General features: G+C 38.6%; 1 protein-coding gene across 2 annotated transcripts in view; it reads left to right on the top strand.

Moving 5' to 3' along the window:
* Positions 1-26621, top strand: part of LOC117964677 (BMP/retinoic acid-inducible neural-specific protein 1) — a 138296-nt gene that overhangs the window by 59711 nt on the left and 51964 nt on the right. For both annotated transcript variants that reach the window (XM_059005454.1, XM_059005455.1), the window contains exons 3-5: positions 1307-1497; positions 9275-9444; positions 22740-22845. In XM_059005454.1, coding sequence (XP_058861437.1) covers positions 1307-1497; positions 9275-9444; positions 22740-22845 — 467 coding nt within the window. The remainder of the gene's footprint in view (positions 1-1306; positions 1498-9274; positions 9445-22739; positions 22846-26621) is intronic.

The following is a 26621-nucleotide window of genomic DNA, read 5'->3' as shown; positions in this document are numbered from 1 at the left end:
AAAGGCACTATAGTTTTTATGATTTTGTATATCATTGTAATGAATTGCTTTTTATATGTAAGCTCAGAATTGAGAGCCCACAAGCTAAGGATCTGTTTATTTATTTTTGTATAGAAGGGTGTAGCATTTTTTTGGCTTAGTGTCCAGCCAGGATAAGAACTCATATTAGAAAGAGGCTTTTGATTGTTCTAGGATTACAATTCAAGGATTGTCAGATGTTTTGAATATGTAAGACAGCACTACTCACTTATGGCTCCTTCAAGCCATTCCAGTCTATGACCTTGTTCCAGCCATGTCCTTAATTATTCATTCAAACTGTCCAGAGTCTAACCAGGTGTTCCATTGCTAAATGGAATCTAGGAGTTGTTTGGAACAACTTAATGAACTGAAAGCGCCACAAGTGTGTACTGCTGATGTCGGATTCCATTTGTATTTCTACTTTGCAATGATTCTTTTTTTTGTACAGAAAAGCCTACATATCTTATCTTTAGCTACATACATTTAAGCAACAGGCACAAGAGTGGGGATTTTTATACAATGAATGGACAAAAAATGGAGAATGCATATGTCCCAGTGCATTGTCTAGTGTTGGAGGTTTCAGTGCTTTGTGTCATTTCTGCGTGTCTTCATGTCTTAGTTGGCTTGTATTTGAACCCTGGTTGACCAAGATTGGGTCTGGCATTAATTTCATCATTAAACATCTGGTAGATTACAAGGCATGCATAACTATGTAATAACATCATATTAACTGGGTAACTACAATGTTGCCTATTCTTACATAGTAAGAACCATGGACTGTGGTGTTACCATGCAGTTTATATGAATGGATGCACTGGCTTTTTGCAATTTAAGGGTTTAAAGCTGCTTTACGATCAGTGTTATTTATGTATGCAATGGTGCTTTTCAATCATATTTCTAGCCATAGAAGCACCAACTGGAATTTATTTGATGTTACCAATGCACAGAATTTTTGTTTTTTCATATCCTGGTCTACCCTTTCTCCTATTGACATTTAATTCTTTATTCAATACAGTATCTTGCCACCAGAAATGTTCCCTCGGAATTTGCAGACCAATCTCTCCGTCTACCACCAGTTGTGTAATTGTGTACCTGTCAAAGGCTGGTTTGTAACCATCCATCACTGGGGTTTCATACATCTGGCCATTACCATGTGTCTCTTGAAAGCACAGCTTATCTTAAATCTATCTTCATTAAAGTGTCGCTTTTATTGTGCAGCATCATCAGAAGTGAAACCTGATGGGAGTTCCTCTTCTTATTGCTTTTGGTTTTCCTTATCTCCCTGCAGAGAGTTTGCCCGTTGGAAGGTGAGGAACACTGCCATTGAAAGGAGGGATTTACTCCGCAATCCTGCCCCTTTAATGCCAGAGTTCCAAAAGAGCATCCGGCTGCTGGGAAGGAGACCCTCCACGCAGCAGTTCATCGACACCATCATCAAGAAGTACGGGACCCATATACTGATATCCGCCACACTTGGAGGTAACTATCTCAGTGCACTGAGCTCACTCCCATTTCAGAAACTGAACTGTAAAATACAGTTCTCCAGCGTTATACTCTACCACCAAGCGCAGGCTATACATATTCTAGATCGGCAAGTGGCCACAATACTATGTGTAGTCCATTACTAAACACCACATTGATCTAAAAACGTGTCCTCTACCTTAAAAAGCAACGGAGAGTGTGGGGAACACAGACAATAGGATATTAAACCTAGGAATAAAATATTAGGAAAATGTAGTGCTCTTCTAAACAGTGTAAAAACTGTGCTGGAAAAGCACAATAAATGCATTGTGTAGACCTGTGAAAAGCAGGATAAATTGCAGAAAACACTAAACATGTAAAACAAATTTTCTTCATCACAAATGATGAAGAAAAACGTAAAGGAAAACACAAATGCTTTCTGTATAAAACTCCTATTATAAAAAGTGCCCTCTTCCTCTTGTTAAATACATACTTACAATTAGTAGACACAATATTGTATAATATAACACTTAAACCAAGGTTGATATCGTTGGGAAGCAGAGGGTAAGTTTCAGATAATGCTGTCAAGGAATTATCAACTATGTTGGGGGAAAACAAACAGTGGCAGCTGGCTTCAAATGAGAGGATTATTTAATAAACAGTAACATATACTGCCTGCAAGATGTTTAAACTTAATACACTAATTTATGCTCATGAAATATATACAGGTATTTAAAACAGAAACCTCAACATGTACAGATCTCTGAATTCGGTTTTAAGACGTTATTTGAAAATGGACCAGTTCAAGTAGAAGTACACTGACGTTAAAAACAGCATAAAGATAAGCATGTATTTCCTGACAACAGCATGCAACTCGATCCACTAACTATGGAATAATAGCCACCGCGAAACCCACACAGAGAAGCAGTGATTCTGAGCCCGTCCATTTAAATTAAAAAAAAGAAAAATGGTTCTTCACCTTATTCTGTCCAGTCTAAGCCCCTAAGGATGATACGTTAGAAGAAACTATTTTAAAATGATGTGTCCCATGCTCTGCACTCTGAAGTATGTTGATACTGTGGAACGATCAATCATTTTGGCTGTAAACACCATATGCTGTTCTTATGGCTCTGTTTCTGTTGGTTTTGGACTCAGGGCAATGGACATGTGTAACTGTCCATGGAGTCCAGGGGATGAGGTATGTGGAATTAAGCCAGGATTTTAATGTGCTGTCATAGGCGTGTGTTTGTGTCAGGGGAAGATGAAGGGTATGTATTTGAAGTTCTAGTGTTACATGACTTGGTTTTATTAAACCTGGATCAGATTCATTGTTGTGTCAACCCTTTCTATACCACTATGTATTAAAGGGGTAATTAAACATGAAATAACTATACATCTTGCTTGTCGTGCAGGTTTCACATGTCCAGTTTTGAGAGAAAAGCATGTTCTATTAAACCATGAATTTTCATTTTTAAAAAGGAATCAGAAAATGACTGCATTTGCATTAGAGAAGGTCATTTTAAGGTTTGATTACAGATTGCTTTGTGTGTCTTGGAACTCTTAGCAAAGAGTTTGCAATGCAGTAGAATCTTGAGATCAAGGATTCCAGCCCCACCTATTCCACAGATCACTTTGTCATGTGGTTTGTTCACTCAACACTTAGGATTCTCCTCCAAGCGGCTCAAAGACAGGTAAAGAAAAACGACAACATCTCAGAACCCAGAGCCACTTACAATGATAGCAAACATTGTAAAATAGTAAGTGTTCAATTACATCTGAAGCTATATATAAAATACATGTTCTATAAATGTGGATGTGTCTGATGGAAAGAGAGCATTCCTTGATTTGTTTAAATGCATATTCACTATTGTAGATTTAAGCCTTAAGTGTGAATCTACAATTCTTGCTGGTTCCAAGCAAGCCAGTTGGCATCATTGCACCTTCCCTGAAGTCTTTTTACTGCTATCATTCAGTCTGTCTGTCCGTGTGTTATAGTACTTCAGTGTAGATTGCCTGGTAATTTAATACAAGTTGATAATAATTAAGAGTCATAAATATTCATGTGACTTGGTGTAATCAATGACTCTTGAAGTAATGAACTAGTATACCTATAAAATATGTTGCACACCACCGAGTGATAGATGTATAATTGAAAAAAAGATGAAACCCAGCAGATTACAGTCAGATGGTACAGTAGAGTGGCCGCATGAGCTCACCTGCTTCAAAGAGCCCAGGGGGCTCTGAACACTCCTCACAGCCTTGCCCAATGAGGCTTGCAGGCTTGGGAATGACTTTAGCTTGGGGCAAGAGTGCAGAGTGCACTAAGCAAGTACTGTAAAAAAGCTTGGTTGAGTGATTTAACCCGATTGTTGCACTGTATCCAGCAGGCAGGATTTTAGTGGTTCATTTGTTAAAAGTATAAATTAGAAATACAGCCTGGTTGAAAAGGGCCAGGAAAGAAATGTAAAGACCTAACATAGTTAAGCAGAAGGATCTTATTTACTTAGTCTCCATGTACTGTATCAATAATGTATTATGGAAGACGTGCAAACTTGTGTGAGCAGCGCTACAGATATGCTGCGTACTAGGTGTTTTACATATTGAAAAAAGATGACTTGCGCATTATATTTAAATTCAATGTGTAAAGATACACATAGCAATTTTGCTGCATAGCTTGAGCTAGCATGTTACCAGGCTTCTGGTTCCCAGCGTCTCAGTTGTCAATTGTGAATATATTTGAGGTAGTAGTTAGAGAATGGATCATAGAAATGCTGGGACAGCTACAGGTAATTATAGCCTGCTTGGGAATTGCCAGAAACACGTGACCAATAATCAGATTTTCAATAATAAAAAATAATAATAAATCCATTCACTTACAATGCGTGTTTCTGGCTGGTGAATAAGCAACTGGATTCTTGATCTTCTGTTCTTCTTAAGGCTGCCACACACCAGACGCGATGCGATTTCTTAATGGGGCGACAAAAACGTTTGCTGCAACATGACCATACACACCAGAAGCGACACAAAGGCGATGCGACAGGTCTGAAAACTGCCCTATCTATACAACAACAAAAACTGCTATTGACGAAACTATGATCAAGACTGGTATATATTTGTCAACATGACGTGGAAATTGTGGACGTGGAAATTGTCTTCTCTGACGGTATTTCAACACATATGGCAATAAATCGTACACATCTGGAATAGCCACTTCCTTCGAAATGGACTCCCATATATTGTCTTTCATCTCTGTATCTTTGTAATTGCAATGACCTTCGTCATAAAGCTCTGGGTATTTCTCTACAGCAAGTATGATTTTTTTCTGCCATCATTTTGGAAATTGCTTCACTGACCTGGTGGACCACATGCATTGAAGCTGTTCTCTGATTGCTCAATGCCCTAGTTGACGCCCGACAAATCGCAAAAAATCAGATTCAATTCTATTTATTTTGTGTCACTCCAGTGCAGCCCTGGCGCCGCTCCCACGTCGCCTGTCACATCACCTATAGTGTAAAAGTATAAGTTCTATTCATTTTGTCGCATCGCTGCAGTTTCGCTTGCCACATTGCGTCTGGTGGGAAGCAGCCTTTAGTCCTCCTCAATTTACCTCTGACACCTGAATTCAGTCTATACAATATTCTGTGTTTGGAGAGAGTCGGGATGCTTTACAGTGGCTCTCAAAAGTATTCACCCCCCTTGGACTTTTCCACATTTTATTGTTACAACATGGAATCAAAATTGATTTAATTAGGAGTTTTTGCCACTGATTAACACAAAAATCTCCATAATGTCAAAGTGAAAAATAAAATCTACAAATTGCTCTAAATTAATTACAAATATAAAACAGAAAATAATTGATTGCGTAAATATTCACCCCCTTTGCTATGACACACCTAAAATAAGCTCTGGTGCAACCAGTTGCCTTTAGAAGTCACATAATTAGTTGATTGGAGTCCACCTGTGTGCAATTAAGGTGTTTCACATGATTTCAGGTTAAATACACCTGCCTCTGGGAGGTCCCACAGTTGGTTAGTACATATCCTAACAAAAACTACATCATGAAGACGAAGGAACATTCAAAGCAAATCCGGAATAAGGTTCTTCAAAAGCACCAATCAGGGGTAGGATATAAGAACATTTCCAAGGCATTGACTATCCGCCGGAGCACAGTAAAGTCCATTATTACATTATTAAGAAATGGGGAGAATATGACACAACTGTGAATCTGTCTAGAACAGGCAGTCCTCAAAAACTGAGTATCCGGGCGAGAAGGGCACCAGTCAGGGAGGCCACCAAGAGGCCTATGGCAACTCTAAAGGAGTTACAGTCTTCCACGGCTGAGCTGGGAGACACTGTGCATATGTATGGCAACAATAGCCCGGGTGCTTCACAAAACTGGTCTTTATGGGAGAGTGGCAAAAAGAAAGCCATTGTTGAAAAAAACATCAAATCTTGGCTAGAGTTTGCCAGAAGGCATGTGGGAGACTCTGAGACCAAGTGGAAGAAGATTCTATGGTCTTTTTGGCCTCAACGCTAAGTGCTATGTTTGGTGCAAGCCAAACACCGCACATCATCCTGAGAACACCATCCCTACCGTGAAGCATGGTGGTGGCAGCATCATGCCATGGGGATGCTTCTCTGCGTCAGGGCCTGGAAAGCTTGTGAAGATAGAGGGCAAAATGGATGCAGCAAAGTACGGAGAAATCCTGGAGGAAAACCTGCTGAAGTCTGCAAGAGACCTGGGACTTGGGAGAAGATTCATCTTCCAGCAGGACAATGACCCCAAACATACAGCCAAAGCCACACTGGAGTGGCTAAAAAACAAAAAGGTCAATGTCCTGGAGTGGCCCAGTCAATGCCCGGACCTCAATCCAATTGAGAATATGTGGAAAAAGTTGAAAATTGCTGTTCACCAAAGGTCCCCATCCAACTTGACGGAGCTTGAGCAATTTTGCAAAGAAGAATGGTCAAAAATTGCAGTGTCCAGATGTGCAAAGCAGGTAGAGACTTATCCAAATAGACTCATGGCTGTAATTGCTGCCAAATGTGCCTCTACCAAATATTGACTCAAGGGGGTGAATACTTATGCAATCAATTATTTTCTGTTTTGTATTTGTAATTAATTTAGAACAGTTTGTAGATTTTTTTCACTTTGACATTATGGACTTTTTTGTGTTGATCAGTGGCAAAAACTCCTAATTAAATCCATTTTGATTCCATGTTGTAACACAATAAAATGTGGAAAAGTCCAAGGGGTGTGAATACATTTGAGAGCCACTGTATATTGCTATAGCAAGGCGATCAATAAGGAATGCAGTATTATTGTTTCTTAATAAATATGTACTATGTGCACGTAGGTTTGGAATTAACAAAAAATATGTTGTTTGTGTATTTCCTTCAGTCATATTGTTTGTGGTGAATAAAGCAAATGAGAATAATTGTTGTTTTTATTGTAAGACCAAGTTTTTGTACAGTAGTTCAACGTAACAGTACAGCTGTAGTTAATGTATACCCCATAAGTTATTATTATTATTATTATTATTAGTTTATTTAGCAGATGCCTTTATCCAAGGCGACTTACAGAGACTAGGGTGTGTGAACTATGCATCAGCTGCAGAGTCACTTACAACTACGTCTCACCCGAAAGACGGAGCACAAGGAGGTTAAGTGACTTGCTCAGGATCACACAATGAGTCAGTGGTTGAGGTGGGATTTGAACCAGGGACCTCCTGGTTACAAGCCCTTTTCTTTAACCACTGGACCACACCGCACCAAAGTATGTACAGTATTTATTGAAAGAACTCATGACTTCAAGGTAATGTTGCATTTTACTCACTCAAAACACATTTCACTCACATCGGGCCGTATTTAGCAAATATGCGCGCAGCCGCTATCGCTAGGGCAAAAATGACAGCGTTAGGAAACCGTTGTGATAGCGCACGAAAACATGATTTAGAAGTCAGGTCTCATGCGTGGGCTAACACACATCAAATAGCGAATCATGTGCCCAGCCAATTAAAGCATAGTGGGGGGGGGGGGGGGGGGGGGGGAGTAAGGTTACAACCAATAAGGATTCAACATTCCCTTTAAGAGCACCTGTGCATCTGCGATATTGAAACCAAAAAAGAAGGAAGACAAAAGCGCAATTTTTTTTAATGTCCAGCAGCCCAAGTGAAGAGGATGACCAAGGCCCTCAAGCAAGGCTACACGTTTTATTAGCAGCCTGGAGGGGGAGTGATCTATAAGTAAAATTTACAATTTTGCTTACAAGTTACATAAAAAAAATTCTGTTAGACTTGCTGAGTGAGCGAGTGACGGGGGAGGGGCGAAAAATGTAGAATCAGGAGTTTTCCTTAAGTTAGGCATGTATAGCTCACCTTCGAACGGTGAGCCCCGTCACTACCTTTATTATAAATGCTTTGCTGTTCAAAATATATACTGATTGTACGCATTTTTGTCTTAAATAACAATAACCAAGTCAGTTTTTTTTTTTTTATTGGTCCGCTTGAGTACCTGCGTACCAGTTTTGTGAACCCTTGTCTATAATGCTTTCTCTGACCTGCCTGGCACTTGCAGCATCTGCAACCAACACTGATGCTTCAAGTTCAGCATCAAACCCTGTAATCTTTCCTCTGTAAATTCAACATCCATTATGGAGAGCTATGTTTTGTAAAACGCAAGAAGCCAGGATGATATAGTTAACCTTCTGAGGAGTGTACTGTAGTGTAACCCCCGGAGACAGCCAAACATCGGAATCGCATTTTGAGGATTCCAAATGTTCGTTCAGTACGAGCACATTTAAAGGTACAGTTATACCTCTGTTCGACAGGGGTCGTGGGGTTGAGCAGCAGTGTCAGTAGCCACTGCTTCAGTGGATACCCGTTGTCCCCTATCAACCAGCCTCTCAGACTGTCATCCCACTGAAACGCAGCTGCCACCTGCGAATTAATGAGGATAAACAAGTCTTGAGCGGAGCAACGATAGTTTGCATACACATTTGTGATGTAGTTGTTGGCATCAGAGATAACGCACTACTTGCACATTGACAGAATAGGTCCACTTACGCTGTCTGTTCTGTGTTGGTGTGCATACCTTAGTGCTACAGGCAAACAGTGTGCTCTCCGCATGTCTCCTTCCAGGTCAGCCTGTAGCAGTTGGCAGATGTCGGTGATTGTTTGTCTGAGGTGAAATTGCTGCATACATTGTGTGTCAGCCAGGCTCAGAAAAGACAGATGACATCTAAATATCTGGGAACGTCTCCACCTCCACTCTTTGTCTGCCCACGTAGAAATTATTATTATTATTTATTTATTAGCAGACGCCCTTATCCAGAGTGACTTACAAAAATCACATTACAAAGTATCACATTAATCCAATGCACACTCCATATTTCTTTTATTTCTCTTTTTTCTCTCTTTTCTTGACCTGCTTCCCTGGTAGTTTCAGCTGTATTTATAGTCGACCATGTAATCTGCGCACAGTTTAGACCTGGTTTTCACATATCAATTGAAACGCAAACGCTAACACTGTTGATGGTTTACTAAATGGCTACATATCAGGCCACACGTGCGCCTGATTCTGGTGCGCTAACTGTTCACAAAAGTGTTTTCCGATTGCCTTAGGGGTTTGCAAACGTTGCTAAATAGGGCCCATAGTGTTTATATTTAGTCACATAGTGTCACATTTTACTCGCATAGTGTCTTATCTGTGTGAGGATTCCTCAGTTACTCTTCTGACTGGCTATGGGCTGATAAGTACAAACACAGGGTTATAAATGTGGTTTTACTTTTCCTAGGTGAGGAGGCGCTGACCATGTATATGGACAAGAGCAAACTGGACAGAAAGATGGTGAACGCAACGCAGAGTGTGGAGGCCCTTCACCAGCTGGCATCGTCCTACTTCATAGACCGAGACGGGACGATGAGACGGCTACATGAGATTCAGATTTCATCCAACGCCATCAAGGTTCTTTTTAATGTACTTTCTTAATAATTGTGACTGGCAGATCAGTGCACCATTTTGTCAGATTGAGCTCTCAGTAATGGAAAGTCAAGTGCAATGGAATTAAACCAAAAATGACATGGCTGTTGACTCAGCTCCTCAGAAAGGAAGCCTAGACAGCACATTTGCTCACTGCTTGTTTCTGAAATAATGCACTGTATCTTGTATTGTACAATTGATCTCAGAGTCAACCCATAAAGTACTCAATGCTTTGCTAGTAAAAGACCAAGCAGAATCACTTTAGTAATCATCGTATTTTTACTTCTTAATTTTTCAATGCTCTGCAAGAATTCAAAAGCAGGAGATGCATGGTTAAGTAAAATTAATTCATTTTTTTGTGTGCGCTTTTTTTATTCTATAAAAAACACTTTACATTTCTCGCTCTGTTGGTTGTTGCTAACAGTGCTGTAAATCTGCCCTAAATGCTCTTAGCTCAAAGATCCTCAACATTTCTTGACCACAGGCTTGTATTTGTCACAAGGTCATAAGTATTCACCCCCTTGGACTTTTCCACATTTTGCAGTGTTACAACCTGGAATTAAAATGGATTTAATTGGGATTTTTACCATTTGATTTACACAACATACTTAACACTCTGAAGGTGCAAAATATTTTTTATTGTGACACAAAAGTTAATTAAACAAAAAAAAAAGACATTTGTTGGTTGCATAAGTATTTACCCCCTGAGTCAATACTTGGTAGAAGCACCTTTGGCAGCAATTACAGCGAGTCTTTTTGGGTAAGTCTCTACCAGCTTTGCACATCTGGATCCTGCAATTTTTGCCCATTCTTCTTGGCAAAATTGCTCAAGCTCTGTCAAGTTGGATGGGGCTGTTGGTGAACAGCAATTTTCAAGTCTTGCCACAGATTATCAATCGGATTGAGGTCTGGGCTTTGACTGGGCCATTCTAAGACATTCAAGTTCTTGTTTTTAAACCACTCCAGTGTATCTTTGGCTGTGTGTTTAGGGTCATTGTCCTGCTGGAAGGCGAACCTCCGCCCCAGTCCCAGGTCTCTTGCAGACTGAATCAGGTTTTCCTCTAGAATTTCCCTGTATTTGGCTCCATCCATCTTGCCCTCAATCCTGACCAGTTTCCCAGTCCCTGCCGATGAAAAGCATCCCCATAACATGATGCTGCCACCACCATGCTTCACCGTGGGGATGATGTCCTCAGGGTGATGAGCAGTGTTGGCTTTGCGCCACACATAACGTTTTGCGCTAAGGCCAAAAAGTTCAATTTTGGTCTCATCAGACCAGAGAACCTTTTTCCACATATTTGCTGTGTCTCCCACATGCCTTTTGGCAAAGTCCAAACAGGATTTGATATGGGTTTTTTTCAGCAATGGCTTTCTTCTTGCCACTCTTCCAAAAAGCCCAGGTTTGTGGAGTGTCCGGGTTATAGTTGTCCCATGGACGGTTTCTCCCATCTCAGCTGTGGATCTCTCCAGCTCCTTCAGAGTTACCATTGGCCTCTTGGTTGCTTCTCTGACTAATGCCCTCCTTACCTGGTCACTGAGTTTTGGTGGACAGCCTTCTCTAGGCAGAGTCGCGGTTGTGCCATATTCTTTCCATTTTTTTTAATAATGGATTTAACGGTGCTCCGGGAGATGTTCAAAGTTTAGGATATTTTTTTATAACCCAACCCTGATTGGTGCTTCTCCAGAACTTTATCCTGGACTTGTTTTGATAGCTCCTTGGTCTTCATGATGCTGTTTGTTTAGATATGCTCTTTAACAAACTCTGGGGCCTTCCAGAAACAGGTGTATTTAATCTGAGATCATGTGACACTTTAATTGCACACAGATGGACTCCATTCAACTAATTATGTGACTTCTGAAGGCAATTGGTTGCACCATAACTTATTTAGGGGTGTCACAGCAAAGGGGGTGAATACTTATGCAATCAAGACTTTTCAGTTTTTTATTTGTAAATAATTTTGAAAACATATGTAGATTTTTTTTCCCCACTTCGACATTATGAACTATTTTGTGTAGATCAGTAACAAAAAATCCTAATTAAATCCATTTTAATTCCAGGTTGTAACACTACACTATGGAAAAGTCCAAGGGGGGTGAATACTTATGCAAGGCACTGTAACTAGTACTTATTCCAAAGTCTGAAATAAAAGGACATTTAAATACAGATGGATTTAGCACATACTGTAATGAGTTATGTTCCCCACCCAGAGCATCAGCATAGCAGTGTTCCAGATTATGACCGCTGCTGTCATGAGCACCATACTCTGGTATTGCAAGTACAAATGGGCCCATGGGCACAGCTTTGTGTGGACCACTGGCATAGGGAAAGCAGTTTATACTTATACTTTTTTGTTTGTATTTATTTATTTTTATTTTGTACTGTGTTCAGGTTACCTCATGAAGGATACTAGAAGTAGTGCCTACTAATGTCGTTCTGCATTATTCTGGTGTATAACTTCTGTAGTAAAACATCGTATAATACCATATTACAATGTAAACGTCTCCAATCCAAATGGCTTTAGGATTCACAGATTTACTTTTGAAGTCATACACCAAAACACTATTCAATCCAAAATCAATCAATCAATCAATCAATCAATCAATCAATTTTTATTTTATATAGCGCCTTTCATAGTGAACCACCATCACAAAGCGCTTTACAAGATGCAGTAAGAAAATCCATAATACTTTAAATACAGAGAAATGCATAATACATGCTATACAGTGAAAAAAGCATAATACGTGTTAGTAGCATAATACCTGAAATAGTAGCAGCAACACAGCAGCTAATAGCAGATATCAGGCTTAAAGAGCATGGAAAGCAAGAGAGAACAGGTGGGTCTTGAGAGTTGATTTAAAGCGAGCGACGGTGGGAGCGTCATGCACCAAAGCTGGGAGAGAGTTCCAAAGAATTAGAGTTCCAAAGAGTCCAAAGAATTAGTGGTTTTGTATGGCCTGTGAAAGTTTCTCATATCCCAGCTCTTCTGCTAAGCATGCAATGCCTCCCAAGACACTTGAGCACATTTCGCTTCTAGTCTGAAATAGATTCAAGGAAATGAGCAGCACAAATGTACTAGAACCAATCCCCAGAAGCACTCAATAAATGAATGTAGCACAGACCTGACTATATTTATCAAACTGATTCTCCATTCTCAAACCCCCTAGCATTACGAAGCATAAAAGGTTGCAGCAAACTAATACAGTTAATCACAATAAAGAGATTTTCTTTTTTTGCGGTTACACCCAAGGCAGTAATGATTCTTGTTGCCTGAATCCCTGCAGCAGTTTTTCTTCTTGGTTGACTAAAGTACAGTTTTCAGTGGGCTCAACATCTTTCAGGGATTGGGCGTATGTTTTGCTGCGTTGTCATTCTGGAAGATTAATCCCAGTCTTGGAAACATCATCTTCTTCCCGCACCAGCACTTTTGTCCTGGTATTTATCATGTTTTTGCAGAATATGTTTTTGGTACGATGACATCATTTTTAATTTCTAGGTGCATAAAATGTTATATTACAACTCATGCGTCCAAGGAATCATTCATTACTGCAGGATCTATTTGTCATTTCTGTTACCCAGTATTATAAGTCCCCCAGTATGCTTTTTTTATCTCAACTGTTTTGTTTGGCACCAAACAGGTTGCTTTAAATGCACATGCAACTAATTCCTACAGGCACAAAAGTGTGCACCCAAAAATGTATTTAAAAAATTGTCATTTTCAGGTATGAAATCTCTCAATTATTTGAACTATTCTTCTAGTCATGAATGAATTAGTATATCATTTTCTGTTGCACTCATCACATCCTAGTGACTTTATTTGAAAGCAGCCCTGTGGTCTGAACACAGCTCTCAAACATGATCTCCAAGTACAGCCTCCACACCAGAGTGTAGCCGTTAACCTGTCCCCCTGCAACACGCTCCCCTCAGTGGATGTAGGAAACACCACATTTGGATTTTGTGGTATTTCCTACAGATGTATTTCTTACATTCATTGGGGGGAGTGCTGCAAAGAGAAGATTACTGAGTAAAAAACAGTTTCTTTTAGTATTTCTAAATGCAGCACTATTCAGTGCTTAATAGTAATGGATGGTGGGAACGGTTGATGGTTACACTGTGGTGTACCAGCTGTACAGAGAATAATATACCAAGTGAATCGAAAGAGGAGGAGGAGGAATGCATTAGTTAAGGTAACTGTGGTCTTCAACACGTACCAAGGAAGAGCTTTTTATATGATTTCAAAAGCACTAGCCAAAAAACGAAGAAAAAAAAAACTGGAAAGAAAACTATGTCCTGTTTTTGTCGTAAACCGTCACCCAGGAATCATATTAAGATATAGAACTGAACATGACTGTGGGGCATGGCAGTTTTAAGTTGACTCATCTTTTTTTGCAATGGTTTTCTCCTACTACCATCTTGCAGCTGTGCTATGGTCTCTGTGTTCATTATTCAAGCGAATTCTCAAAATAGACATTTAAATAAAAGCAATCTCTGTGCAGAGGGCCTTCAGCAGCACCGGTATGGGCTCCCAGTCCTTATTTGTGGTGAGACCTCCTTGCTAAATTGAAAACCGCTGAAGCCTTTTTATCTGGACACACTGCAAGAGTCTAAGAGATATGTAATTTATACCATGGGCCGTGTTCAGTTCTATTTTTCTATTTATTTATTCTTTTGATGTATTGAATATTGTTTGATATTCATGAAACCTTTCTAGATGGATCTTGAAGAGTTACATGAATATCAAAATGATTTAATGATTGAAAATGGAATTAAGAAAAAAACACTTTGTAAATAGTCTTTAGCTCTAAAAGTACACTTTTATATCAAAATCTTTATAAATCGCGTATGTGAAATCAACCACTAACCATTAAAGATTTATAAAAAATCAAGTACATCTAATCCTGTGTACAGATGTCAACCCTTGAATATAACATTTAGCAACATTCTACACAACAAAAAAAACAATTGTTAAGATTAATTGAAATCCCTGAGTACAGTCTTGTTTTTGTGATTTTTAGTAAGTTCATACTTTGTGTGTATTGTTTCGAGCACAAACTGCAGTAAGAGACACCCTACACACAACATATTAACTTACATCAAAATCCAATTTGATAATAGACCCCTAGGTATCCTAGATTACAAATGTTATATTCTGTGCATTATCGTCTTTAGCTATTCCAGGTCCACTATTTGACAAATGTCTTTGCAGTCTGATTCCACACCTTCCCATTGACAGGCCCTGTCATCCATCCAATCCCTGAGATAGTCATCTAGTCAGCAGGCCTCACAAGTTCAAGCCTTCAGCTCATGGAACAGAGAGAAGGGGCTGGTTGTTCTCTACAGAGGGCAGCAAGAAACACTTAGATATTCAGTGAAGTTGGTTGTTGGCATAAACCCAACATACAGCAGATGCCTGGTTATGCATTCAGAAAGGGCAGCATCAAAACTGTCAGACTGACTGCAAGTGAAGCTCGGACCTGGCTTCAGTTTCAACAGCTCTTTGAAATGGGAAGACAAATGAAGCATTCAGATTTTAGTGGACTGAAGGGAAGGATTGAGTAAAGCTGAAGGAAATCATTCCAAAGGACTGAAGATGTGGCAGACGACATATTATTTTATAATCCTACCAATCTGACTTCCAAGATCCGGAGTCATTGCCTCACTCCCATAGTCAGGTTGATCTAATTCAGAGGAAGTGTTTCTGGTGCTAATAATGCTAATTAGAGGTGACGAAATGAAACCTAAAACATCTGGTTGATTGCCAGTGTACCAGGTTCACCCAGTTGATTTCTATCATGAAAACACCAGTAACAAGATAACCCACTCAATAGAAATAAAATGAGACCAGACAGTTTTTATTGCAGGCTGCAATTGCAGTCCCAGTGGTCTCCACACTATAAGGTACACACTACCTGAGGGGATGCCGAGATAAGAATCCGTAGCTCCTAGACACCCCGGGCTAAACCTTAATGAAACAGCGTTTCCATATGTGTTCTGCAGATCTGCTTTGCCATGACTGGATCACATCACTGTCATTCCAAATTGCTTTTCCAAATGGTTCTGCTATCGGCTGATCATCGGAAGTTTATCATAGGATCCAATATAAAATATCAAAATCATTAGAGAGAAATGTGAGAATACTGTATTTTGTTAAATGATCTGCCGATGTAGAAATATCTCCAACAGTGCTCAGTGAGCATTGCTATGTTAAGGACCTGTAACTAGCTTCTCAAGTCATCAAGTTTCCATTTGCATTGCAATACTGGGCAGGGAAGGAAGGTCTCGTCTCATTTCAATATCAATCTGCTGGTTCTGCTGTTCCCTGTTATTAGGTGGAAATAAATATATTCTTGGTATTGACAAGGTCATTCATTATTTCTACCATTTTAGGAGAACCACCCCTAATCATTTGTGTATGGACTCTGTAGATGGGTCACTTCTGTGATTTAGAGTCCCAGATTCAATAAACAATATTAATATTTTTCTGCTGCAACCAGGCTGCAGTTTCAGATGGAGTCATTCAAATTGAAAAGCTGCATCTGCATCCTAAAGTAGTCCCAGACCTCCCGGCAGTAATATTACATGTTTCGACATAATTGTATCCCCGGCATACCTGTTGTACTGTTATGTAAAGAGCTGCCCTTAATCTGCCTATCAAATGCCCCTGACACCTATTCTGTAATATATAAAAGCTGTATCTCTCTGTTGTTTTCAGTCACAGTACGTTAAGACTGCAGAACCAACTTTGACAGAGAGCTAGTAATAAGGGCAGGATCTTACTCCTGTTTCACAAGGACTTATTCAGGCCATGGTGACTTCACACTGTTATCATAAGTGATTCATTTTTTGTATTTATTTTTTTTCTTTTGTACCTGAAATTGGCGAGGTGTATTAATCCTCATCTTTAGAAGATGCTGCTGTCCAACAAGGAGTTTCGGAGATCTATTGTTTTTTAATCACTTTCAAGTAGAAAATTAAAAATGACCAGATCCCATTCTGTATCTTCCTGTGCCCAATACATTATTCAAATAAATGAGATTACCATGATGACAAATGACAGACACACTAAGGAAATTATATATTATCACTCCCATAATGTTGGCCCAATGAGGCTATTTATCTGAATAGCACATTCATAGGCAGGCATGAATGTACAAACAGAATAATGTCTCTAAACACTTGTGCAAACCATTAAAGGGATTGCTACCAGAGAAAGACAATTGCTTGTATAATGGCCACTCGAGTTTCTCATTGAAGATCAATGATAAACATGAACCCATTTCAAAGATATTAGCTCCCTTTAATTATGTGCTATGACAGACAGCAAATGAATCCTAGTCAACAATCTCCCTCCTGACCTGTGAGGGCGCTGTTTAACAGAAACAGTACTAGAAGTCAGCGCCTTACTGCGGTAGGCAATGTGTCAGTCATGGATTGGAGGAGACGTGATTGCACTTGCTACCAAAGTGGGCGTGACTGAAGGTATATCAGGGGATGTGGCCGAGCGATCTGTTCCTTTTGTTATGGTTACGAAAGACCTGTAAAGGATGGTAAAAGCCGAAAGTAACTGAGTTTTTGTCGTGTTGTATCTGTTTGTCTATTAACTGTCACCCTTATCATTCATGGTAGACTAAATCTGGGAGCTGTTGCTATTCAGCCAGCATCAACCCCGGACTACACTGCACTACTGTTTTACTGTTACTGTATCTGTATCACTGTCACCACTGGTTGATTATGCACACCTTGCTTTTTTAAATTGGAAGGTTTGTATTTATATATTTACTGTAAAATGTAACATTGTTGTATTTATTGTAGATTTATATTGATATTTAAACAGTTGGCATTGTGGTTTGCAGAACAGATGTTATTTGCCACATTCTGTCTGTAAAAGTTCATCACACAGAAGTTTGCTTACTAGTTTAATAACAGTAGTTTATATGACAGCCAGTTATACATTTTTGGTAAAAACTGTTAACATTTTATGAATGCTTAATAGATTGCATTAAAAAAGGTAGTATAGAGTGAGTTATAATAATAACAGTATTGTAATGTGCCCTTTCTGCCACCCATCTCTTCACCTTAAGAAAAGTAAACTTTCTATATACAAGCTCTTTTGTATGACTGCATGGCTTTTTTGCATAGTGTTTAAACGCTTGCTTGTGGTGTGCGTAGTTGCCAATGCATTCCAACCTCAACCCTGTTACACAAGCAAAAAGAAAATACATGAAATCTCTGTAGTTTTGGGCTGATTTGACCGGTACCTGCTTTGCACTAGTATAATATAATATATATATATATATATATACAGCTCTGGAAAAAATTAAGAGACCACTGCAAAATTATCAGTTTCTCTGGTTTTACTATTTATAGGTATGTGTTTGGGTAAAATTTACATTTTTGTTTTATTCTATAAACTACTGACAACATTTCTTCCAAATTCCAAATAAAAATATTGTCATTTAGAGCATTTATTTGCAGAAAATGACAACTGGTCAAAATAACAAAAAAGATGCAGTGTTGTCAGACCTCGAATAATGCAAAGAAAATAAGTTCATATTCATTTTTAAACAACACAATACTAATGTTTTAACTTAGGAAGAGAAATCAATATTTGGTGGAATAACCCTGATTTTCAAGCACAGCTTTCATGCGTCTTGGCATGCTCTCCACCAGTCTTTCACATTGATGTTGGGTGACTTTATGCCACTCCTGGCGCAAAAATTCAAGCAGCTCGGCTTTGTTTGATGGCTTGTGACCATCCATCTTCCTCTTGATCACATTCCAGAGGTTTTCAATGGGGTTCAGGTCTGGAGATTGGGCTGGCCATGACAGGGTCTTGATCTGGTGGTCCTCCATCCAGACCTTGAGTGACCTGGCTGTGTGGCATGGAGCATTGTCCTGCTGGAAAAAACAATCCTCAGAGTTGGGGAACATTGTCAGAGCAGAAGGAAGCAAGTTTTCTTCCAGGACAACCTTGTACTTGGCTTGATTCATGCGTCCTTCACAAAGACAAATCTGCCCGATTCCAGCCTTGCTGAAGCACCCCCAGATGAGTCCAATTTTCAGCTTTGCCCAACACCTGGTCGTCTAATGGTTAGACGGAGACCTGGAGAGGCCTACAAGCCACAGTGTCTCGCACCCACTGTGAAATGTGGTGGAGGATCGGTGATGATCTGGGAGTGCTTCAGCAAGGCTGGAATCGGGCAGCTTTGGCATGAATCAAGCCAAGTACAAGGTTGTCCTGGAAGAAAACTTGCTTAAAACATTAGTATTGTGTTGTTTAAAAATCAATATGAACTTATTTCCTTTGCATTATTCGAGGTCTGACAACACTGCATCTTTTTTGTTATTTTGACCAGTTGTCATTTTCTGCAAATAAATGCTCTAAATGACAATATTTTTATTTGGAATTTGGGAGAAATGTTGTCAGTAGTTTATAGAATAAAACAAAAATGTTAATTTTACCCAAACACATACCTATAAATAGTAAAACCAGAGGAACTGATAATTTTGCAGTGGTCTCTTAATTTTTTCCAGAGCTGTATATGTATGTGTGTGTATGTGTGTGTGTGTGTGTGTGTATGTATATATATATATATATATATATATATATATATATATATATATATATATATATATATATATATATATAACCTTAACACTAGGCTTCAATGAGGAAAAGACACTGACAGTTGAGACCTTGGAGATTCAGAGATGCTTACTGTTGAATTAATCCAAATCCTTATTTTTTTTCTTTGTACAGAATGAGGAGAGACCTCCCACTGTGCTTTTCTTTCACTTCAAAGTAGATTTTAATAATCTGATATACTAAATCTTTTCCAGCCTGTAATCCTTCATATTAAAACTGGGTTTTGTGTACAGCTTGTTGTGTAGGATATCATTCATTACATGACACTGGACCACTTGGATTACTAAGGGCACATGGCAGATTGCTCTTTTGAAAACCACTGCTTATAAACAGAGCAATCTGTGTATGTTATACAACTGGGTCATGTTTTGAAGTGACATGTTGGTCTAGATTCTCAGTTTTTTTTGTCCAAATGCTCAGCACATTTTTTATTTAGAAAGCCACTTGTAAAAGGGTTGCAGGTTGTGCTGACATTGACAGCAATTGACATTGCTTCTTTTTTTACTGTCCCCTCACTATTGTATTATCATTCCAAGTATGCAATCATTCTGCCAGAACAAAAGTTTCAATCTCCAATGAAATGTCAAAGAGAAAGAATTGGGGAAAAATGATTTGACTAATTAACACACCAGGAAGGAATTGGTCTGTTTAAATTTCTGATTTTTATTTTTACTCTCCAGCATGGGCTGTGTGATTTTATCTGCTTGACTTTATTGTTCTGACAAAATCATTTAGCGTAGGTCAGAACATCAGCTGTTTTACTTGTCATACAGATTGTTGTGAAAGAACAGGCTCCAGTTCTATTGAAGCAGACGAGACAGGGGTTAGAGTTAATGAAGTATGTGGCGCAGATGAGATGATTCAGCTCATCTGATTGAGAAACTAGATTCCGCAAGCTCGCGGCTCTCCTGGATAAGTAAGCCAGATTCACACTTGTCAAAGCCACTGTCCTTGTTATTAAACCCAAACTTTTTGAACTATTTCAGACATTACAGTGGTAATAATCTAAAATAAGTGTAAAAAAAATGCATAATACAATTTTTGAAATACTGAAAGAAACGTTATGAATTCAGTGGGAAACATTTAGACTGGAAAAGCCTTCTAGTCGAAACGTTTGTCATTGAATTTATTAGGGCTGTATTAGATGGCTCGAAGGTTCGATCTTTTGATTTGTATAATGCATATTACAAAAGTTGTTGTATTAAAATCCAAACAAATCATATACGTAGCAACTCTATAGCAGGGTATATTATCCAAAGCACTGGGGGGTACCTATAGTGGTTGTAGTGCTTCAGTAAAATATGTACCGAATACCTAGTGTACAAGACAAGAGAAGTGCCATGGTAGAATATGTTTGAAACATACAAAATATACCCTAACACTAATAATTTTAATTTTGAAAAAAACTGAGCACCGTCCACCCCTGTATCATGTATCATGGAGGCACAAACAATCTCCGCGGTCACTTGACAAGCGTAAGTTCATATTATTATTATTATTATTATTATTATTATTATTATTATTAATAAAATGTGACTGTGACTGATAACCTGCTTGGAACGGTGACTGTTAAATTAAGTTTGTTTTGACTAAGTCCGTTGCAGTTAGTGCTGCTGCAATGCAAGCTTGCTCGCAAGCAGCATCAATTACGTGTAAATAAACAATGTGTATTTTTATTAAAATTATAAAAACATGATTACTGTTCTATATAATTTTTTAAACTACATATGAATGTTTTATTCTATTTATATGGCTTACCTGTAAAATAATAGGATTTTCAATCAAATATAAGCAAGTAGCTATGGTGACGTCACCAGTAAATTATGCAAATTAGTACCATCGAAGGTTCAAACCTTCCTTCGGTAATGTGTTCCGAACCTTCGAAGGTCAAAATGTACCCTTCGTTGCAGCCCTAGAATTTATTACGTTTCTTATAGTATTTCTAAATTCAGCACTATTGAGTATTTAATAGTCATGGATCATTATATCATTTTGACCTACATCGAATTAATGTGGATGCAGTGTATTTATTGTTGAATTTGCTGGAGTTGTTTGTGTGTAATCGGTTATAGGTGATGGAAATTGAAGGAGGAACAAACTATTGTTTTAAATCTTTTGATATAACTTGAATTAAATCAAGCTAAGAATATGTTGGTGGGGAAGTAGAGGGTTAGGGATGGAAGCAGGGAGATGCAACTTTTATACAGGGATTCCATAGGCATACCGTCCCCTGATGTTTATGTGAACAAGTCAGGTGACTTTTATACCTCCTTAGTTATTCTAAACCAGGAGTGCACAGTTCTGCTCCTCAAGGTCTTGCTCAGATCATTACTTAATGATCGCTGTACAACTTGGAAGCAGACCTTGGTCAATTTATAATTATAATCACAGCAGAATTGTTTGCTGAAATTGCAATTACAATTGCAATGCTGTTGTGTTCAATTACATTTAGTTACAATTATGCTGCTGTCATTGCAATTATAAGAACAGTTATATTAAAAAGTAACAGAACTAGCTACACACATTAACATGCTTATTGTACCAAGCAGTAATCACAGGTACAAATACAGAAACATACTATATGTTTAATGGTTTTTATTTTCCATCTCTCTCCCTCCCTTTAAACCTTAATTAATAGTTGTTAAGCCTTAACTGAATGCCAGATTGTTTTAAGTTAGCGATGCACTACTAGAAACTAACGCAGTGGAAATGAATAAGATGAATTCGGCTATAGAGCCAGAATGAAATGCAGGTTCCAATAAGAGGTCAATGCACATCGATTTGTGAACTCAATCAAGATATGAGGGTAAAAAGAAACAACTTCCCTTGGTAATTAGTGTTTGATTTAAGAAAGCGAATCGGCTCAAAATATGTTTAAAGGGACATCACGTGATCAAAAATAAAATCTGGAAACTAGCAGCCCTATTTATAACGTTTTTTCAAACAAATGGAGTCACTAGAAGTGGTTGAAAATACGAGAAGAATGTGCGCTCAATATAAAACACTACGTGGGACTGTGAATGACTAAGCTTGGGAAGATGTGTAATTGAACTTGATCAGTTGTAATTTAGCCCATGTCTGCTTGGAAGACTCTGAACCTCAAGGACCGGGTTTGTGCACTTCGTTCTAAATTGCTGAATCTGTATGCTGGATTTCACACGGCTGCTGCAGACAGTTTCTTTAAAAAAAAAAAATACTCAAACATCCCAGCAGTTATAAAGGCCTGTGTTGAGATGCGTTAGAGTATTTGTATTGCAGTTCACTGTAGTCTGGGTGTACAACATGTCCTGCAGCCTGTATATTAATTGCTTCTTCAGTAGACCTCTTGAGATAGATACGGTACAGCATTGTTTTATAATACTGAGAACAGTTGGCTTGCACTTGTTAAATGTGTTCAAATGAATACTGTCTGTTTACATTTGTCAGAGGCTTCAAACAACTTACCAGTGAGCTATGTTTCATTATGTCCCAATATTTAATACAGTATTTTTTCAGACCCCCCAAACATGGTTGTAAATAGGTTAAACCCTGACGTTGTTCTCATCTCCTCTCATTGATCTATTGATGATTGTAAATAGGTTAAACCCTGGCACTGTTCTCTGGTGTGTCTCATCTTCTCTCATTGATCTATTGCAGGTAACAGAGACTCGGACAGGACCCCTGGGTTGCAGCAGCTATGATAACCTGGACTCGGTGAGTTCAGTGCTCCTGGAAAGCCCTGAGAGCAAGCTTCATTTACAAGGTAAGCACTGAAACACCTTGCATATGCTAGGGGGTTTGAGCACTGTCTTGTGGCAGTCCATTTCGTATTCCATTTACTATTCAAAATAAAGCAGAAACACCTGCCATAACACTGTCACAAAGGCAGCCAGGACTGACTTTTCCTTATTAATTACGTTAATGAAGCTAATTTAAGGTAATGTTCTGGTAAACGTCTGGTAATGTTCCACTAGAAATGGATTTCATGATCTTTTCCAGGCAGATTTGTTAGCTAATGACATCTATAAGAACTGAGACGACGAGTTACATTATCCAGGAAATCCTTGCTTTTTATTCCGCATTAGCTTTCAAAGAATGGTCTGCAGTTCTTATCTGATAACATAAACAAGGCACTATAAAAGTGTTTTCGTGGGAAACATGAACCCGATTCTCTCATTGTGGCCGTTCAGCAGTTAATAATTGGAAAACTTGTTTGAGATTCTCCACCCAGGTAGAGTAGAAGGTATAAGGAGACCATGGCGATGGTGAGAGGGTCAGCACTGTCATACATCATACTGTTCTACTTCTCACTTTCTCTGACAGTCATGTTTGCCTAGTTAAGTATTTTACATCGTTCTAACTGTTTTTGTGATGAACAACCCCTACAAAAAAATTCCAAGCGTCATTGTAAAGACATTGAAAAATATTTCTTGTCAAGACGTTTGTCTAAAGTTTCTTTTTAGTCCTCCTATAGATGGTGTGTTTGAAGAGTACTGCAGTTACTGCATTCCTCACCTTCATCTTCCAGTTCATTCTCATTCTCATTTCCATTCCTCAATTAATGACATGTGGTAAACTGGCACAAGAGATCTACCTTGTAGTCAAAGAAGAACATTTCTTATTCAACCAATTTTAAAGGCAGTCTCTATATTAAAAACTAGAAGACCCTTTAACCTCTGGGTTTGTTTTTTAAATAAGTTGCATTACTTTGCGGAAGCCACTTATTTAAGTCATGATAAGTTGTGAATTGAGTACCTGTCAATGAAGGCATGTACAGGAATAATGAAATAACATTCTTTAGCAAGTTTAGCAGTGTGACAGGGTTGGCTGAGTGCTGACGTGAGGCCAGAGTGCAGGAAGAAAACTAAAAGTACTACAGGGCAAGAGACGCTGCAGCGCCGTTTAATTACCTTAAACAACAAATATAAAATAAACAGTTTTAACAAACAAAAACACAGCAAAATACACAAATATAAACAAATCACGAACACCAAAATGCAGGTCAGGCTGGGCAGATTGCTTTCACTGATCCTATGTTTGTTTTAATCTTCATTTCTTTCTCCTCTCGTTCGCTCTGTTCCTCCTCTCGGACACCCACACAGATTGCAGAGAGCTACAGGTTTTTATGCAACAATTAATCACCTTCTTCACAAGGTTTTTAATTACTATTACTGTTTCAATTACTATTGGCAGAGGAAGAGCTGCCGGCCTCGCCTCTGACAGAACACTAAATAAAAATAACAAAACAAACATGGCTACGTCGTCATTTAAATACACAAATACAATAAATAAATCATAATACAAAATAATAAAATGTACAGGGGCGGAGGGGTACCTGTTCTAAAAATAAACACATACATTAAATAACTAAACTAAACTAAACTAAACCAATACATATATGGCAGGACTTTGCCCTGCCCCCTTTTCATGCACAGGGCTCCTGGCCCTGTTACAAGCATGTGGCAATGTGCCCCGCCCCTGTGTGTATTTTTGTGTTTTATGTTGTATGTCGCGTGTGTTAATGTTGGTGTATTGTAGTTGGTACACGGGATATAATGTGGGTAATGAGCACGAGTGTGTAAAATGTATAATTGTATTTAGGCACGGGGATTGCACTTCACTTCAGGTGCATTTAAAGTATTTAATAATATGTGAGCACGGGGTTGCACAGATTTAGTTCACGTGCTGGGATTCAAGTGAATAATTAATTGGTAATTGAATCCCGGCACAATTGTATATATAGATGCACATTTCACTCACTCGGGGTTGTGTGTTCGGTGAGTGGAGAACGGGTGTGGAGAGGAGGTAAAAGAAACTAAAATAAAAAGTTGTTTAGACTCACCGTGTTTGTTTGTCTGTTTGTCCAGTTTGTTTAGTGTTAATCTGTTTTGTTTGTCTGTTTATTTTGGCCTCAAGTGCCATGTCCTGTTTTCTGTTTAAGCCTTTTATTTTACAATAAAACACTGAGCGCCGCAGCGTCTCAGATTCACTGCAACTACCGTCTGTCTGTGTACTCCTTTCTGTTCTGACGTCATCACTGCAGCTAGCGTGTCACAAAGCACCAACAGACAGCTTTTATTAAACTGCTTGAGAAAGAATCCTCTAACCCAGAGCGCTTTTATAAAGAGTTGAGATTAAAGAGAAAAAAAATACCAGCTTGGACAGACAAACCCTGGAACCTAAAAGAAACAGACCTGCTTTAAATAAATGCAGTTTTTCTCTTAAATAGCAGACCTGTCTTTAAAAACAGGGTGTGAAATAACAGGCCTGCTTTAAATACTGGATGTGAAATAACAGACCTGCTTTAAAAACTGGGTGTGAAATAACACAGTCCAGCTAAGAATGGTATAGGAGCAGTTGCTTATAGTTATTATCATTATCATTACCATTTAACAGTGACATTTAAACTAATTTGCAATTCAAAAAAGGGTTATGATAATGTCTGAATATTTTAAACACAGGTGTCTTGTGATTCAGCAGTGTCTCTTATTCAGAAGCACTACATTTAAGGTCAGTAAAAAACTATAAAACATATTCCGCTTCAGTACTACTCTGTTATAAATCAAAACCTTTTTTTTTTTTTTATTTCTGCTGTCATATTTTCCGAAGATTGAGTTTAAATTTGCTATAGGAATGCAAGCTGTCAGGATGGTATGGTAGGAGGGGAATGCAGAAAGCTCAAATGCTTTTTAAAGCAATTTTATTTTTCAAGTGCTACAAAAACACTGATAATAACAAAAAAAAAAAAGAGGTTGCTTTTAGTCTGGCAGCCGAAGATGCAGCTACTAATGAGAAACGCACAAGTGTCGCAATTGGCGGTCATTATCTTACATTGGACATGCACACAAAGAATGGCTTTCCTACTTGCCTAAGCAGACCTGCCACAAGACACTACTGGGAGAAGACTGGGCACTTGGTTAAACTAAGAATTAACCAGCAAACGACACAGTACATAAACACCGTGTGCAATCCAGGTTTTACTTACTCTGGCTGAGTCGTGTGGAGTCTATATATCCTGGCACATTGGGGGGGGGGGGGGGGGGGGAAGCACTTTAAAATGTCATCTCATCTTAAATAAAGAGTTATTGGGTCACGCATGTTGAAAGTGAACATCTGGTGGGCATAATGAGAATAAATAGAATACATTTTGTCAGACCGTCTTACCAATTGCAGCCTTCTCTTATAACAATCAGGACAAAAAATACAGTTTTGATAGTATTATCAAGTCCTGTAAGATGCAATACCTTCTATTCAATGTTGGTGCGTGCTTCATTGACATAAGCCTCAACTATGCAGATGGCAAATGCTTAATGTACAGATTTTAACTGACCAGCCAATTCCACTCTGTCCATCTAGAAGCTAAAGCACTAGTAAAGAAGGGTGCACAATAATTGCAGTTTTGCTTTTTACGTTAGCCGTCACTTCCCCCAAATGAAGTCACCCTACTACATTGAAATTAGGTTTTCTTTCAGTGAAAGGAAAGAAAAGCTCAAACTGTCTTAACTATACAAAAGGGAGCGTATTATTATAAAAAATGAA

The sequence above is a fragment of the Acipenser ruthenus genome, chromosome 31, assembly GCF_902713425.1.
Source record: "Acipenser ruthenus chromosome 31, fAciRut3.2 maternal haplotype, whole genome shotgun sequence".
Taxonomy (NCBI): domain Eukaryota; kingdom Metazoa; phylum Chordata; class Actinopteri; order Acipenseriformes; family Acipenseridae; genus Acipenser; species Acipenser ruthenus.
The sequence above is the reverse complement of the archived record's forward strand: the minus strand, read 5'-3'. Positions and strand labels throughout refer to the sequence as shown.